This window comes from Anolis carolinensis, chromosome 6, assembly GCF_035594765.1.
Source record: "Anolis carolinensis isolate JA03-04 chromosome 6, rAnoCar3.1.pri, whole genome shotgun sequence".
Taxonomy (NCBI): Eukaryota; Metazoa; Chordata; class Lepidosauria; order Squamata; family Dactyloidae; genus Anolis; species Anolis carolinensis.
Window position 1 is genome coordinate 48,841,092 of NC_085846.1, and position 18,723 is coordinate 48,859,814.

The following is an 18,723-nucleotide window of genomic DNA, read 5'->3' on the forward strand; positions in this document are numbered from 1 at the left end:
TCCCTTTTTTGGTATGGGGATATAAATTAATTTTTTCCAATCTGATGGCCAATCTTGTGTTTTCCATATTTGCTGGCATATGGCATGCATCACCTTGACAGCATCACCTTCTAAGATTTTAAACAGCTCAGCTGGGATCCTGTCGTCTCCTGCTGCCTTGTTGTTAGCAATACATTCTCTTCAAACTATATTGCATATAACAAAATTTCAGGATATCATAAACAAAGGTACAATTTCCATGGAAGTGATAACGAAACAAGGGGAACAACCTGGGAGACCTTGTTGTGTACCAGTTCTTGGCGTTGAGAATCAAATGAAGAATTCCTTTGAATACAGAAAGTTATTTTGGAGACTGAATATCTTCACTACAATTGACATTGGCCCATGATTCCACGCAACTCCAGGAATAATATGGACTTGGTTGTCTCTTTATGTCTGTTATTTACTCCTTGAATAGTATACTTCGTTAGATTATGACATGGAAATTGTACCTTTGTTTATGATATCCCGAAAGCAATTTTGTTATATTTTCCTGCTTCTTGGCAGGGGGTTGGACTGGATGGCCCATGAAGTCTCTTCCAACTCTACTATTCTATGATTCTATGATATGCAATATAGTTTGAAGAGAATTATTCTAATATAGAGTTGTAGAAACCTGATTTGTATTACATTTCTTGGGAGTTTTACAAGAGTGTATATACATTATTGTTCTGCTTAATTTGTAAAATCATAACCTAATTTGATGTTTAATAGGCTTTTCCTTAATCCCTCCTTATTATCCAAGATATTCACTTATCCAAGGTTCTGCCAGCCCGTTTAGCTTGGATAAGTGAAACTCTACTGTAGCATCTTGCATAAACCAAATACAACACTTAATAAATACCACATGTCCTATTAAAAATTCCCTGAGATAGCCAATAGTTGCCTGCTCGTTTCCTATTATGGGTCATCGGGAAAGGCCTGCTTCCATTGGAAGATTTTAACTTGTGAGCAAGTGGCCAGTAAAGAGGGAGCCCACTTCCTTGGGAAGGGAGTTCCAGAGCAGCGGGGCCACTACGGAGAAGGTCCTTTCTCTCATTCCCACCAATCGCACTTGTGACGGTGGTGGGATCGAGAAGGGCCTCTCCTGATGATCTCAGGGCTCATGTCGGTTGGTAGGAGGAGATGCGATCCCTCAAGTAGGCTGGCTGCCTCTTGGCAGATGACACGTGCTACATGAGCAACAGGTTGACCACAGCCAGGCCTTTAATTAACCATCAGGGCCCTGTGGGAAACGAGGCAGCCACTCCAGGCAGCAGGTTTGAGACAGCAGTGTAGGTAGGTCCTGAGGGCCCTTCCACACAGCCATATGGAACAAAAAGGGTAGATTATCTACCTGGGGAGTAGGCTGTGCACGGATTTGGAGTGGTTGGTTCCCTTCGGGCAATCCAGCTTGTTCAACTTGGCTAGATGGCCGTAACTGTAAGGGCTGAGCCATTACGTTTTTTCATCCATAACAGGACCACGTGGCAGTTGATAACGACTCCTCCTCCCTTGTTCGGCACTACTCGGTGCGGAGAGGCTGCTGTGTGCTGCTCGCACAGGGTTTCCCTGTGAGCCCTGCCTGATAATAATAATAATAATAATAATAATAATAATAATAATAATAATAATACTTTATTTTTCTATCCCACCACCATCTCCCTGAAGGGACTCGGGGCAGCTAACATGGGGCGATGCCCAAAACAAAACAGAATAAATCAATTACAATGAATATCAAAACAAAACAGTAATAACATAAATAAAATAAAATAAACAATTTAAACATTTTAAAAATACAATAAAACACATATAATCAGAACAAATGAGTAATAATACAGCATCAACCACTGGAGTTAAAAGGGGTCGGGCATATAAAACACAATATCCAAAGCTTTAATAAAATGCATAAACAAGTGTCAGAGAGTCAACTGGGATAATATGGGATAAGGTAAGGTAGGAAGGGATTAAACTGCTAAGAATGTCTCGGTGAAAGGGTCTATCACAGGGGTCCTCAAACTTTTAAAGCAGAGGGCTGGTCCACAATCCTTCAGACTGTTGAGGGGCCGAATGATCATTTGAAGAAAAAAAAATGAACCCATTTCTATGCACACTGCATATGTCTTATTTGTAGTGCAAAAACAACAACAACAACGAAAGAAAAATACAATATTTAAAAATAAAAACAATTTTAACCAACTCAAACCGATCAGGATTTCAATGGGAAGTGTGGACCTGCTTCTGGCCAACAAGATAGTCAAGTTAATTAGGATTATTGTTGTTGTGTGCCTTCAAGTCATTTCAGATTTTGGGCGAGCCTAAGTCAAAATTTATTTATTTATTATTTACTACATTTATATCCTGTCCTCCTCACCCCGAAGGGGACTCAGAGCGGCTTACAATTTATATCTATATACAATATATTATATTATTAGAATAGAACAATATTAGCATTATATATTACTATATTGAATTATACCACTATATTGTAATATTATTAGTAATATTACAGGTAATATATAATATTAATTAATATTATTATATGGTATTATTGTTAGTATTACATTGTAATATTTCTATCAATATTATATGTATATACAATATTATATTATTAAAACTGATATAAAAATATTATATTATAAAACTGAGGGCAGGGGCCAGGTAAATGACATTGGAGGGCCGCATCCGGCCCCCGGGCCTTAGTTTGGGGACCCCTGGTCTATCATCTTGGTAAATTAATCAAACGCACACTGAAATAGCCATGTCTTCAGCTGTTTCACAAAGCCAGACAGGGTTGGAGCCAATCTAGTCTCCCTAGAGAGGGAATTCCAAAGCCGGGGGGCCACTACAGAAAAGGCCCTCTCCCTCGTTCCCCAGCAAGCCGAGGCTGCGATAGTGAAGGAAACAAGAGGAGGGCCTCCCCAGATGATCGAAGAGATTGTGCAGGCTCTTAGGGTGAAAGGCGGTCACAGAGGTTGGACCAATCAGAATAGAATAACGCTGTGACATGTCTTACGCAAGCTGTGTCTATTTAATGGGGTGACCATCTCCATTGCTGTCAGTCACGTGCTGGCTGCAGTCCAGTTGCCTTGCTGCTTGCCTCTCTGCTTTATTTTTTTGGCTTGACTTGGTCTCTCTAATGAACCTTTTTGATATTCCATTATTTTCTTGATTCTTTTTATTTAGTGAGACTGACTGGGAGTTGGGAACGTGTGGGATGGGTGGGTGGGGAACGCACAGGCATTTGGGGACTTGGGAGAGCTTCTTTTTCTCCTCCCCTCCTCTCCTTCAGAAAATACTTCTAAAAGATTATTATTATTATTATTATTAAGAATTAATAGCAAATAAATTCCTCATTCATAGAAAACTTCTATCTTTTATCTAGTTATCTACATACCTATAATTTTATTCCTTTGCAAACAAGTTTTGGGCTTCAATCTGTGGAGAAACTTTGCCAGAACCCATTGTCTCTCCTCCTCCTTCAGAAAATATTTCTAAAAAAGAATTAATAATAATAATCCCAGCAAACAAAAAGAAAAGCTTCGTTCTCAGAAAACTACTACCTAGTTACCTACCTATTATTTCTTTCCTTTGCAAACAAATTCTTTCTGTTTATATTTCTCTCTGCTCTAAAAGGAAAATAAATTCCTAAAATTAGGGGATGTCCCAAACGTTATGAAACTTGGTGGGCTAACAGTGGTTGGTGTGTCCTGCAAATGTGGTCATTTTCATCCTGATAGCCCTAAAAATCATGGGAAGGGGAGCCCATGAAGCCCTCCCCATTGCCGCCAGAGGGCCAGATCTAGCTGCATTTTTCGGCTGCAGACAAAAAAATGGCTATCCAGCAAGCAGCCTTTTTTCAAGAGGCATGTGAAAATGAATCTGCAGCTCTCCTGGTATTTGGCCAGCAGAAACGGATCGAGGTTCAGCCGAAATGCACAAGTCTAGTGAGGAGCTTGATAGGGGGAGTGTGACCCTCTCCTGGACCTCTCAGCGGTATTCGATGCCATTGACCATGGTATCCTTCTGTGGAGACTCGAAGGGATAAGTGCTGTGTTACAGTGGTTCCAGTCCTTCCTCCCAGGCCAAACCCAGAAAGCGGTCCTGAGGGAATCTTGCTCAACCTCATGGCCAGTGAGCTGTGGAGTCCCGCAGGGCTTATCGCTACTCCCCCCCCCCCAAATGTTGCTTAACATCTACATCAGTGGTTCCCAACCTTTTTTTGAACAGGGACCACATGACCAGGCACCACTTTGACCACAGTAGTATTAAAAGGGTTACGAATCAGTTTTTGGTCAACTTTAGATTCAATTTGGTTATTTGGCATACTGATTCAGACAATTGCCTTGGATAGACCACATCAGTTTTAGTTCTGATACAGAACATAGAACATCCAGTAGTCACCATGTGCTCGCCCACAGAAAACCATATTTAATAATCTAGAGCTGATGTGGTCTATACAATTCAATTTTCTGAACCAGCACCCCAATTTTCTGAATCAGCAGGTCAAACATACTCAGAAACAAGTCTAACATCTGAGGCACCAAAATGTGTATTGGCCAGTATAACGCATATATAGGCAGTCCCTGAGTTACAAATATTTGACTTTTTGGATATTTTGATCCACGTGACAAAATAATTTGACTGACAAAATGCCTTGGGCAAGACATCTGTACTAACTAATAGAGATGCTCTAATTGTAATGAAACATAGTCCTGTACCCTGGAAATTAATATATCATTTCCTATAATTTCCCATCTTTCACCAAAGTATTAGTCTCTTCTGAATTTGCATAGCTATATCTAATGGGTCCAATGTCTAATGTCCAAGTGGAAACTAACCTCCTGTAGTTTTGTTTTGCTTTATAAAGGGAATGACAATATTAATATCAAAAAGTCTCTTAATCCAAATGTTAAACAGGTACTTTTTTCATTCAGTAATGTTCGAAAACTCAACAAAAAAACAAGCCAATTTTGAAAATCTAATTATCACAGGGACAGAAAGTGAAGTGAAATCTTCTGAACAGGGGCACAGACACCAAAGCAAACAACACAGGGGTGTTAACCCTTTCCTATGCTATCCAAAGCTACATATATAAACACTGACACACACACACACACACAGTTGGCTGGAGTTACACTTAAAATATACCTGTTCCAACTTACATACAAATTCAATTTAAGAGCAAACCAAAATAACCTATTTTGGAGACTGCCAGGGACGAAGTACGGTATAGTTAAATTTAGTGGACTTACTTTTGAGTAAGCATGGAAAGAATTGCACTATAGGGATTTAAAAAACAAAGTTTCCAGCTAGATCTGGAAAATAATTAGACCTGTAATATTATTGCAAATCATAGTGATATGTTTCAAGATATCTGCCAAATTAACAAATTGATAACTATATTCTGATCAATTTGTCATTTTTGAAGTGCTCCTAAAAGGCAGTTAGTTCCATGTTGGTTGCCTTAAATCAGTGGTTCTCAGCCTGTGGGTCCCCATGTGTTTTGGCCTACAACTCCCAGAAATCCTAGCCAGTTTGCCAGCTGTTAGGATTTCTGAGACTTGAAAATTAAAATATCTGGGGACCCACAGGTTGAGAACCACTGCCTTAAAGTAATGTAATTTGGATGTTACATGATTGTGACTAAGTTATATCTGCCTTGATTAAGGCAGGGTACCACTGCCATATCAATGTAAACTGCCAAAATATAATGCTGTATATGAAGGAGCAATGTTGCAGCAGATTCCTCAAACTCTTATGGTGGAGTTCATCTAACAATATTACTATAATCTATATAGCTATTTATTAGGCAACTAGCTGTACTCGGCCATGCATTGCTGTGGCCCAGTCTGGTTCAATGGGAAATAAAGGATAGAGAAAGAACAGGTTTCAGTTATATGTGATTTCACAATCCCTGTGGGTAGGCAATATTTGTGGTGGTTCCATTGTCTGTGCAGATATGGAGATTGTGTGGTTTGGTGATTCTGGAACACAGAAGATATGAGATGCATGTGATAAGCAATCCGTGTCCTTGGGGAGAAGGACAGGGGGTGTGGCTTCCTCGTTGGCCATGCCCCCGTGTTATTTTCCTGCTGGGAGAGGCCATAGGCCCCTCCCAGGGAGCAACCTCAGTGCCTCCCCCTTCTCCCTATTATTGAAAATCTGGCTTCCAGTATTCAGAAACTCTAAAATAAAGAAACACCACTCAGAAAACAGAGGAATTGCAGACACGAAACAATCAGGGCCAGCTAACTCCTCCCAACAAAGGACTCCCCCAAGCAGGAAGAAGTCAGGCTTTGAAGCTGCAAGGCTATTCAATGGTAATCAAGCTGGCCAGTTGCAACATTCACACTTGCCTCCAGCAGAAAAGAGTTCTTTCTCCTACCCTGGACCTTCCACAGATATATAAAGAGAAACTTCCCACAGGATGGTCAAACATCCGGACGTCCCCTGGGCAACATCCTTGCAGATGGCCAATTCTCTGACACCAGAAGCAACTTGCAGTTTCTCAAGTCGCTCCTGACACAGAAAAAGTGCAATAAAATATAATTATAATATAATAATATAATGTGGTGCAGGATGTCCAGCAACAACCATTTTTTTTTTGCAGCTTAATAAACCCTTCTCCATGTTTTTATGATAGAATCCTAGGAAAAAATGACATTGATAAACCTAGGAGCAAAAATCATAGTGTTACATAGTGTAATATGTTATAATATAATATATAATAATAGTGTAATGCAATTATAATATAATTATACTGTAATACAGTGTGTGTGTGTGTGTGTGTGTGTGTATATATATATAAATGTAATGTGAGTTTTTCCCATGGAGCAAACAACAAAACCACTGACCAAATCACACCAAATTTGGCCACAAAAGATATAGTCATCCAATCTATGTCTTTCAATCAAATAAATCTAGAAATATAAAGTCCAAATAAAGAAAAACCACCAAAAACACAAAGCGGGGGGGGGGGGGGGGGGAGAGAGAAGGATGAGGAAGTGCCATTCTCCACCTGGCTGCCAGTCAGAAGGGTAGGCCCCGCTCCCTTTACACTCCACCCATTTCGTGTCCTAGCAAACAGGGGAATTCCAGACAGGAAACAATCAGGGCCAGCTAACACCTCCCAACAAAAGATTCCCCCAGGGAGGAAGCAGCCAGGCTTTGAAGCTGGAAGGCCATTAAATGCTAATCATTCTGGATAATTGCAAGATTCATACTTTCCTCCAATAGACAAGATTTCTTTTTCCCACCCTGGACATTATTGCACAGGGATATAAACCCCACTTGCCTGGCTGCTTCATACTTAGGGGAATCCATTGTTGGCCAGCATGAATAGCACTGAATAGCCTTGCATCATCAAAGCCTAGCAAATCCTCTGTTTTCTGAGGGCAACAGCCTTTCTCTTTGAATGTGTGCGCTGAAACGCTGCATTTGGGTACTTCTTAATCTACACATACAGTAGAAGAACAGAAAATATTGCAAAGAACAACATTCTGAAAATTGAAATTCCAGACATGAAACAATCAAGGCCAGCTAACACCTCCCAACAAAAGATTCCCCCAGGAAGGAAGCAGCCAGGCTTTGAAGCTGAAAGGCCATTACATGCTAATCATTCCGGCTAATTGCAGCATTCATACTTTCCTCCAACAGACAAAAAAGGGAACAACCAGAAATATTGTATATCAACAAGAAGAAATAACATATACTAACTACCACTAATTCCTCAATACTTTCGCCACAGCAACACATGGCTAGGCACAGCTAGTAATATAATAATATAATAAGTATAGTAATAAAATATTATAATAATGTAATACAATTATAACAATATAATAAGTAGTGGTATCTCTTGGTCACCTTGCTGGGGCCCATGAAAAGGATTTTCACTCTCAGTATCCCTCCTTTCCATGGCTAGGCCACAGAGCCTCAGCTTCACATAACTCCCCAAGCTGAACTGAGTGGTGAGGAGGTGGATCTAGCCGTCTCTTGCAGCTCCGCCCATGCTGGCTGCTAAAGGGAGGAGACTACTTGGCCGTTGCTAGCGCTGTTGCTAAGGAGAGGTGCCATCTGCTATGATGGTTGCTAAGGGAGGAGGAGACTGCTTGGCTGTTGCTAAGGGGAGGAGCCATCTGCTACAACGGTAGCTAAGAGAGGGAGTAACTGATTGGCCATTGCTAAGGGGCATGATTTTACATGTCTCAGGTGTGACAGGTTTGTGATAGTAGGTATGCGAATACCTTAAAACACTCGTCAGTTCGAATGCTATGTTGTGTCTAAAATTCATAGCAATCGGTGAAGTAGTTTGGGAGATACGAGGTCCCCACAAATGGACATTACATTTTTATTTATATAGATGGGTGAATGCTCATCTATCATCATAGCAAATCAGAAAAAGATGCAAATCTTTATTGAGTAAAAGGAGAGACCTGCTAAAACCATAGTAAAGCAAGAAGTGCATTATTTATTATTTATTTATTACAACATTTATATCCCGCCCTTCTCACCCGAGAGGGGACTCAGGGCGGCTTACAATAAACACACATATAAAAATTATACAATACACTATAAATCAGATTAAAAATTATTAAATTACATCAACATTCATAAAAAACATTCTAAAATACAAATGGACATGTTCAAGTTCAAAAGACTGGGTCTGTCAATTGAGTGCATTAATATGATTTCCCATGTTCCTCATGCATCCTTTTAAAGGTCTTTGAGGACTTGGAAGCACACAATGCCTGTGGTGTATGAATGCACCCGGTCCCATACATGTAATAAGAATGAGCTCTGCCAGATATTTCATCTTTTCTTAAGTCAACAGCAGGCAACTGTGGAAGCCTAGATTCCCAAGGAGTCCTTGCTCCCACTGAGGTCCTGCAAAAAAGGGAAAAAATGTCTCCCCCACCCCCCAAAATACCATTTGGGGAGCAAGAGTAGCATGTTTACAATATTTTAAAACCAAGATGAGGCCCTTTTGACAATAGAATACTTTCTATTCACTTCTTTTAAAGAAAGACCTTCCCCTGTCTTAAATGGGCTCAGAACACAGAAATACAATGGAAAATGCCCCTTCTAACCCCCTTCACCCCAGAAGGCATTTGGAGGCAAAACGCTTTTAAAATGATCCTGGAGAACCACAAAAACAGCCCTAGAGGTGCATCCTATGGGCTGTTTTTTGGCCAGTCCAGGTTTAGGTGAAATTGAGCTGGATAATCATAAGGGAAACATAATAAACAAACATTCTTATGCATAGACTGCTATGTAGAGATCCATAACACAAATATCACAATGGCATTCTGACATTTTGAGGGAGCTCAAGGATTTTCCAGATCTCGGGACTCATGAGGGAGTACATCTGAGAAGCAATAGCTTGCCTGCGACCAGTGAGATTAATGATCAAGGATTTTTTGTTCAGGTGCCCAGGTCCCATTCAACACTCTAATGAAGAAATATTGAAGTTCCCTTTGAAAAACAGTGTAAGGTTTATGAAGTTCCTCTGTATTCATTATCCATGAGATTCTTTGGTTTGCCACTTGTTCCCTTAAAAAATATCTTCAGAATTTCTTATTTCCCTTTTTATAACATGTTCATGAAAGTAAATCTTACTGGTGAGACTTTTTTCTTTCTTGGGTATAAATATTCAACCTCTTCCCAGTTTCTCTTTTTTGTTGTTGTGCCAAGATTGAGCTAAATTTGAGCTAATACTACTGTTAATTCTTTTCATGATTTTGTAGTCCCTCTGAGCTTTAGTCTTTTCACATTTTTTAAAATCTCAGGTTGCTTTGAACACGAGTCATTTATTTATATATCTTTTTCCAAACAAAAAGAGTGCAATCCTAAATAAATGAAACCTATTGAACTTAAATCTTCAGTAGGGGCAGTCAAATTATATTCAATTATGTCAAAAGAAATATCAACTAGAATAGAAGTTAGATTTCACTTGCATTGCAATAATATGTAGTAAAGATTATTGGTTGACATCTCTCTTTCAACTGGATTTCCTCTCAATTAAAGCTAAAATGAAAAAGTGTCTGGAAGTCCTTTCCCAGAGAGTCTAGAATGGCAGTCTCCTTCCTATCCTTCCATAGGCATGTGTATTACAGTACGTTCTTAGAAAATACACCAGGCCTTCCTCTGAAGTGGGAAAATGCAGGTTTATTCAGTTAGGACCTCGGGTGGATCACTCCAACACAAATTGTTGAAGACCCCATATGATCTTTGAGCAAAGCATTTATACTGTTGGCATACATTCAAAGCATTCCAGGGCACTATATATAGTTTTTGTTGGTACAGAAACATCTGCCAAGGTGACACAAGCAAGATGAAGTATACAAAGGATGTATACTTCTTTGTGTGTACTATTCATTCCCTAATCACATGGCACCCCCTACTGTCTCAAACAACATAATGCAGTTGAAAATGTCTATGATTTTACGGACACCCTTTCATTCCCCCCTTTGATACTCGGACTCCTGCAGGAGGAAGCATCACTCTTGATTGGTGAACATTGCAAGTAAGGCTCTCCTCATGGTCCTGAGTAATAGAATGATTCACAAGATTTTGAAGGAGTTTAACAATAATAGATAAGCAGCACAACACTAGCACTGTAAGCGATACCAAGATGCTGAACAACAGAAAAGAGTATTTTATCCATTGGATTGGGAGTGGGGTATGAGCAAAAGACAGAAAAATGTCCTTACTTCCCCCTCTCCCCCCGGGTCACAAACAGATACACAGATACACAGAGGAAAGAAGTGACCAAGAACAATCAGATGTAAAAAATAATAATAAAAAAGAGGAAATACACTAAGTTCATCAAAACTCTACTTGATTTTCCCCCTTCAAGCCCCACATTCATTCAGGAACAACCCCACACACATTCCAGTAAACAGCCATCTCAAGCACTTCTCTCTCTCTCTCTCTCTCTCTCTCTCTCTCTCTCACACACACACACACACACACACACACACACACACACACACACGCATACTGACAAAGTAAAACCTCCCACAATCTCCTTTTTTCCTCCCTCCCCCCCAACCTGTCCTGGGGAAATTAATTTCTTGTTTCATCCACCCTTTGGAAAATTAGGTTTCGGATTTTACCCCCCCCCCCCCCCGGTGATTACTCCCAGCTTTATCTCCCCTTACAGTTTGAGATAATATATCCCTCCCTTATTTTTGATACCTTTCCCCCTTTTTTTGTACTTGCCTGATTTTTTTCACCATTTCTTATCAGGAAGGGCATATACAGCTCTCTGGAATCAGCTAGGCCACCCAAGGATGACCGATCCCTTGTTTCTAAAGAGACAGCTGGGTAGTGCATTTCATCATTGGGCCTGCTCCGCTGATCTCCAGGTGCAAGATCCCATCAATCCCAAATGCCATTTGGCGTGTTTTCAAATCCCGGATGAGCCCCCATTTTGGTACGGTAGGTTCTTTGAAAACACAACAGGCCTTCCTCTGAAGTGGAAAAATGCAGGTTTATTCAACTGGAACCTCGGATGGATCACTCCAACACACATTCCTGAAGACCCCATATAGTCTTTGAACAAAGCATTTATACTTGTTGGCATACGTTCAAAGCATTCCAAGACACTACATAGTTTCATTGGTATAGAAACATCTGCCGAGGTGACATAAGCAAGATGAAGTATACAAAGGACCCTTCCTTCTTTGCATGTACTGTTCATTCCCTGATCACATGACACCCCTACTGTCTCAGACAACATCATGCAGCTGAAAATGTCTGTATGATCTTACTGATCATACAGACCCTTTCATGTGAAAACTTTTTTGTTTGGGTAGACCTTGGAAGACTGATTGCTCAAGGGGAAAGAGCCTAGCAAAATGTGTTGAGTTTTTTATTTGCTCTTTTCTTTGTAATGGTTTATGGCTTTAACCAGCTTCAAATTTTTGATAGTTTAAATACAATTTAACATTTTTATTTTGTGAAATGTTAGCTGTCAATATGTTTTCTTTTACTATCTTGAGTCCCAAACTTGAAAAGAGTGAATAATAATTTTTTAAAATTTAAAAATCTTTAAAAGCAGTGCTATATTGTACAATATTGAACTTCTCATTCATAAAGCTTTTCTTTTTTTGTTTTGTGACCAAGTTTTGTGTAGGTAATAGTTGCTATTATTTTTATTGTGTTCATACAGGGCTGACCTTTGAACCATTATAAAAGATTATGAATGTATCTGAGACCTGGCTTTTCAGTGGTTCCTCACTAGTATCTCAGGTTCATGCTGCTGCTGTTAATGGACACAAGAGTGCTCTTCTAAAGCAGATAGCAGGTAAAAATGTTCTCTCCAGTGTAAATAATGTACTGTACTTATTTTGTTCTTCCCTTCTAACAGCACTTCCTCAACTTTAGTTCTATTGAATATTTGAATAGAAAAGGAATAATAATAGGAATAGAATAGGAACAGGAATAAAAGGAATAGAAAAGGAATAACTCGGGGCGGCTTACAAATATAAAACAAGCATACAATGGTATCAAGTACAAAAAACACGCAGATAAAAATTAAAAAGCATAAAATAAAATCACAATCATTGTAAAACACAGGTTAAAACACAGCGATGAAATCATAAGATAAACTGGGCATAGTGCACTGAGTGAAACTTGTAAACATGAAGGAAGTTAAGGTGCTATAAGATCATGGGGAGAACCTTAAACTGGGGTGAACTCCGTGGCTATATCGAAGAGTTAACCAACAGGTACAACCTGTCAGAAGTAACCGCTAGTATAAGGGTTTAACGTACAATGAGCCGTACTTATTCAAAATGATAAGGAAAATAGTATAGTTTGTTTTTTTTAAGGCAATTACAAGCCATGTGCCATTTTTCTCATCTCTGTATCTATTGGTATAGTACTATGTTTTGAAGGGCAGAAGTTCAGATGGCATAATTATGCCAGCAATGATACTCCAACACCCCATCAGCCAACTGAAGGTCAGATGACAGGGAACAGAGAGAAAACTATAGTGAGAATGAGATTATAATATATCACCTTGGTGTTATCTATACTAAAAATGACTTCTGGTTAAAAAAAACACCACAACAAAATAGACATAAAAATAAAAATGGCCAGTGCAAAATAACTAGTTATTTTGAATTAATCTCAGTTGAAATTAGTGACACTCATTTCTGATTGCATAGATTCGATTTGAAAATTCATTCAACTGACATGCAAACTTAAAACTTGTAGTTAGAAATGCAAACAAGATTGAAAGTCAGTACTACAATTTGAAATGGTATAGAAACCTGATAAAAACAATGAAAAATTAAACATTTTATTTGTTATTATCCTTATTTTTGGTCTTTTGTACTTACTCGGTGTTTTCCAACTTTTACTATTCAATATATATCCCAGACTTCAGCTCTCAGAAGCCCCAGGTAATTTGCTAAACTGTGAAGAATTTGTAGCAGTTTAAAGTTGAAAACATTTGATGGGTCAGGACCACTCCTGATTGGTCACAAATAACGGGGGAAATTTGTCTCCTTATTCACTTGCCAGAGCATGACAGCTCTATTAGTACTGTTGCTATGAAACCATCACTCCTCAGAAAAATAGACCCAGTTCTTTCTTCCTCTGGGTTGCACATTTATCCACTGACTACTTTAAGTAGTCTTCATCTATACACACAATAAAAGTTAAAATATGCATGCATGTGTGTAGATGGGGTGTCCACTTACACAGACAAGTTCCCACTTCCACAAATAGCTATAGCTCCCACTACTCAGGAGACACCAATGACCCTCCCTTCAATGACATTGCAGATTATAGTGAGCGCCATGAACATGTCCAAGAGCCCTGCCAATGTCCTCCACAAACACCATGCTGCCCACAACCCAAGTGAATGGGGACAGTTTCATCCTAGATTTTCCTCATTCCTCCTTCACAGACATCCCACTGTTTCTGACTTCCTCCATTGGTGTGGAATTTACATGACCCTGCCCACTGCCTCTCCCATAACCCTTTCGTATTCTTTTCTATGGCACACAGCAAACAGAGAAATCGATCAGTAACTGAACATACTGGAGACGTTTGGGGATAATCCATCATGATTTATAGGAGTTGTGAATACTGGGCTGTATAGTTCACCTGCAATCTAAGAGCACTCTGAACTTCACCAATGATGGACCTGGAACTAACTTGGCACACAGAACCCCTATGATCAACAAAAAATACTGGAGGTCTTTGGAGGGATTTATAGAAGTTGTAGTTCACCTACATTCCGAGCTTATGAACTCAAACAATGATGGAATTGGGCCACACCTGGCACACAGAGCCCGCATGACCAGTAAAAAATACTGGAGGTCTTTGGGGAAAATACACCTTGATTTGGGGTAGTTGTAGTTGTAGTTCACCTTGGCAAGAAGGATCAATAAAGCTGTTTCCAAGGAGTTATCTTTGTGAGCTCGCTTTTGTGTCCGAGATCTTCCAAGGCCTGACATTAAGCTAGTTCTCACTTTTTCCTGCTCATCTCGTGAGGAGTAACCTGTCTGGTGAGAGCAACATGTTTACAAACAGAGCTAAAGACCTGTTGGAGCCTCTGCTTTCAGAAAGGCACCTTTCCAGCCCGCAGAGTGCCGGAGTTTCGGAGAAGGAGGGAAATTTATCTCCTGCTAGCAATGATGCTGGTGAGGATCTTATGGCACCCTGGATGCCGCTGACTTCCACTGAAGTGCCATCCGAGAAGGGAGTGATGGTGAGACGGAAGATTCCCATGGCGGATGATGCAGAGTTAGCAGGAGGAGTTCGCTCAGAGTTGAAGAGGCGATGAAGAGGTCGATGCGATGGAACAAATACTTCAGACTTTTTCCTTCCAACTGAATGAAATGTAGAAGGAGGTGACGGCACCCTGGATGACAGTAGCCGAGCAGAGAGATCAAAGGAGATCTCGCTCCCGGGGGGAGCAGCTTCCTGTCCATCAGGCCGAGTGGAATTTATGGATGTCGATGAGGATACACAGCAACAAGGTATGTCGACTCTCCCAACGGGTCTGTCAGGGAGAAGCCAGATGCAAGTCACACCAGGCAAAGATTCACGCCATAGGGGCAAACCTAAAAGATGTCGCTGCCAACTGGCTGATGCAAATGTATGACACTCAAGCACCCGAATTAAGAAGGTTGGATGATTTCTTGGGAGCCCTGAGAGAGAGATTCCAAGACCCCATAGCTGAGGAGAAAGCTAAGGGACAGTTAAAAAGGATTTACCAGGGAAATAAGACTGTGTCTGAATATGCCCTGCAGTTTAAAGCTATTTCCGGAAGAATTAGAGACAGGTCGGGGACCACCAAACTGGAATACTTCTGAGCAGGTCTAAGGGCAGATGTGCTTGAATGGGCATTGCATTTGAGGCAACTCCAGACATTCTGGAAGAGTGGATCGTCTTAGCCGGAAGAGTGGAATGTGACAAAGAACGGATGCCTCGCAGTTCCAGGGAAAGTGGCAGATTCAGACATCCGGCAACAGGAATGTGGCACCCCTCTCCCCGAAGCAGATCAGCGATCAGAGAAAGAAAAGGGAGATGAGGAGTGTGCTTTTCCTGCAGCTGCGAGGGGCACAGAGTGGCAGAGTGTTCAAAGGTGGTGAACCAAGGGATAAAAGGAGGCAAGCCTCCCATCCAGAAAACTCCGCTCCCCGCTCCCAAGGTCGCAAAAGGAAACACGTCCACAGTAACTGAGTCGGCTTTAGCCCCCAGCCAGCTCCCAGTGGAAGAAATGGATCCAGAGGGGGGAGAAGAAACAGTGTGGGGGTCGGGAAATGACAGTGATCTGCTTTAGACACACGCAAGCAGATCAAAACCTTCCAGGGCTGTGAGTTGATAAAGCTCAATTGTGACATTGTGAGGGTGAGAGTGGGATTGCTAAACCCCATAACAAATTGCCGAGTAGAGGCAGATGCTATGCTAGACTGTGGATGGCACCCAGTGTTTAATAACCAACACTGGCAGAACAGTTGGGAGTGAAACCACAACCTTTAAAGATACCCGTGGTATTTTCACAGTTAGATGGATCCCCCGCAAACGGAATTCCAGTGAAGGAAAGGATTTTTAGAGATTACAATGGGGACACATAAAGAGACTTTGCAATTTGTAATTTCAGCAATGACTCATTAGCCAATTACACTAGGAGTCCCATGGCTAAGATGGCAAAACCCTCAGATTGATTGGAAAAGGGAAACATTCACCTTCCATGATGGGAGTTGTAGTTTTGAAAAGACCCGACAGCCCATCAGGGAGATAAAAACTGAGGGGATCATAGCTGCCACTTCACAAGATGTCCCATTGGAGGATATACCAAGTTTATATCATGATTTTGCAGAGGTTTTCAGTGAGAAAGAGAGTGATCAACTGCCACCTTACAGACAGACAGATTGCGCCATTGAGATAGAGCCAAATTCTAAACTATCAAGCCCAAAGTTGTACGCCATGTCTGAGCCGAAGAAAAAAACGCTCAGAGAGTTCATTGATAAAAACCTGGAGAGGGGGTTCATTGAGCCAGCAAATTCCTCCATGGCGGCCCCTGGTTTAAAAAGCTCACCACGTGTTTTTATGCTATTCATCAATGAGATTTTTCATGAATTGCTATATAAGGGCGTGATTATTTACCTTGATGAGTATGAGTTCCACAAAATAGAGTTGGACTATTTGGGATTCCGCATTTCCACCAAAGGGTTGGCAATGGATCCAGCCAAAGTCCAGGATGCCTTAGCATGGGAACCCCCTAGGACCCGAAAGCAACTTCAGGGGTGCCTAGGGTTTGCTAACTTCTATAGGCAGTTCATTAAGGACTTTGTAAAACTCGCTCTCCCCTTAACAGATTTATTAAAAACCAAGGGTAGAAGAGAAAAAAGTCACCTGAGTCAAAACTGATGTGGACCCCTGAATGCCAAAAGCCCTTGAAAAGCTATAACATAGATTTACTAGTCAGCCTATTTTCATATAATTATAGAATCGTAGAATTGGAAGAGACCTCACGGGCCATCCAGTCCAACCCCCTGCAAGAAGCAGGAAAATCTCATTCAAAGCACCCCCGACAGATGGCCATCCAGCCTCTGCTTAAAAGCCTCCAAAGAAGGAGCCTCCACCACAGTCCGGGGAAGAGAGTTCCACTGCTGAACAGCTCTCACAGTCAGGAAGTTCTTCCTGATGTTCAGGTGGAATCTCCTTTCCTGTAGTTTGAAGCCATTGTTCCGCGTCCTAGTCTCCAAGGCAGCAGAAAACAAGCTTGCTCCCTCCTCCCTATGACTTCCCTTCACATATTTGTATATGGCTATCATGTTTGATACATGCCCGGTTGGATAAACCTTTTGTTGTCCATTGTGATGCATCGGAGGCGGCTTATGGGGCTGTGCTGTTACAGGCTGATGATAACGGACAGTTAAGGCTTCTTATTTATCTAAAAAGTTCTCTGAGACTGAAAAGTGATGGCATGTTTGGGAAAAAGAGTCTTTTGTTGTTCGAGCGGCACTCGCACATTGGCGCCATTTCCTGGAAGGGGCTGAAGTTCCCTTTGAGGTATGGACAGATCATAAGAATTTGCAAGGCCTGCAAACTCCTCAAAGACTAAATGCTAAACAGTTGTGGTGGGCCCAGTTCTTCAGCCATTTCAATTTTACCTTAAAATTCTTCCCGGAAAAACAAAATCAGTTGGCTGACGCACTTTCTCACATGCCGGCGGCAGACTATGCAGCCCCATGCGAGTTGGGAACTGTATTTTCCAAACAACAGCTGGGACTGTTAGTGCAGACCAGAGCCAAAGCCCAAGACAAGCCTCCCCCTGCTGGCCAACTTGCTGAATTGTTGGAGTTGAAGGTAGTGGCTCAAACGGACGAATGGCTCCAAACCCACAAAGGGGAGCTATCCATGGAGGGGGAGTTGTGGACATATGGCTCTAAATACTATGTGCCCGCTAGTCCTCAGGGAAAACTGCTAGCCCAAGCCCATGATTCCAAACTTTCGGGTCATTTTGGATTTACTTTGAAATTATTGACTCGTCATTTTTGGTGGCCTACAATGTGCACGGATGTAAAAGACTATTTGCATGAGTGCTCAGTATGTGCGAAGACCAAACAGAAAGTGGGCAAACCCTCTGGGTTGTTACAACCAGTAGCCATGGACCCATATTGCTATGGACTTTATAGTGGACTTGCCTGAGAGGAATGGATTTAATACTGTATGGACTGTGATTGACTTGTTTTCCAAGCAAGCCCACTTCATACCCCTTAAGAGGCTCCCGTCTGTTCCTGAACTAGCTAAATTGTTTATACACCATGTGTTCAGACTACATGGATGTCCTGAGTGAATCATAACAGATAGGGGCCCCCAATTTACTTCTTGGTTTTGGAAGTCGTTCTTGAGTATGTTGGGAATTGAGCGGGCCCTTAGCCCAGCGTTCCATCCCAAAACAGACGGTGCCACGGAACGGGTCCAAAAGACTCTTCAACAGTTCCTCAGATGCTATAGTACCTACCAACAGGACCAGTGGGTTTCCCTGATGGACATAGCAGAGTATTGTTACAATAATTCGAATCATGCCTCCACTGGGATATTACCGTTTAAAGCAGTGGGGGGCAGAGATTCCCCCCCCCTTCCCAGCTCTGAAATTAAAACCTTCTGATGAGGGAAAACCGGGAGACTGGGGGACTAAGGTTGCGGCCTCCTGGCCCCAAATTAAAGCCA

The 18,723-nt window shown here is 41.3% G+C and overlaps 1 protein-coding gene across 4 annotated transcripts in view; it reads left to right on the plus strand.

Annotated features, from left to right (window-relative positions):
• The window catches only part of invs (inversin), a 94,472-nt gene that overhangs the window by 2,081 nt on the left and 73,668 nt on the right, over positions 1 to 18,723 (plus strand). For all 4 annotated transcript variants that reach the window (XM_062984073.1, XM_062984074.1, XM_062984075.1 and 1 more), the window contains exon 2: positions 12,194 to 12,328. In XM_062984073.1, the coding sequence (XP_062840143.1) occupies positions 12,223 to 12,328 (106 nt within the window). In that variant the 5' untranslated portion in view covers positions 12,194 to 12,222. The remainder of the gene's footprint in view (positions 1 to 12,193; positions 12,329 to 18,723) is intronic.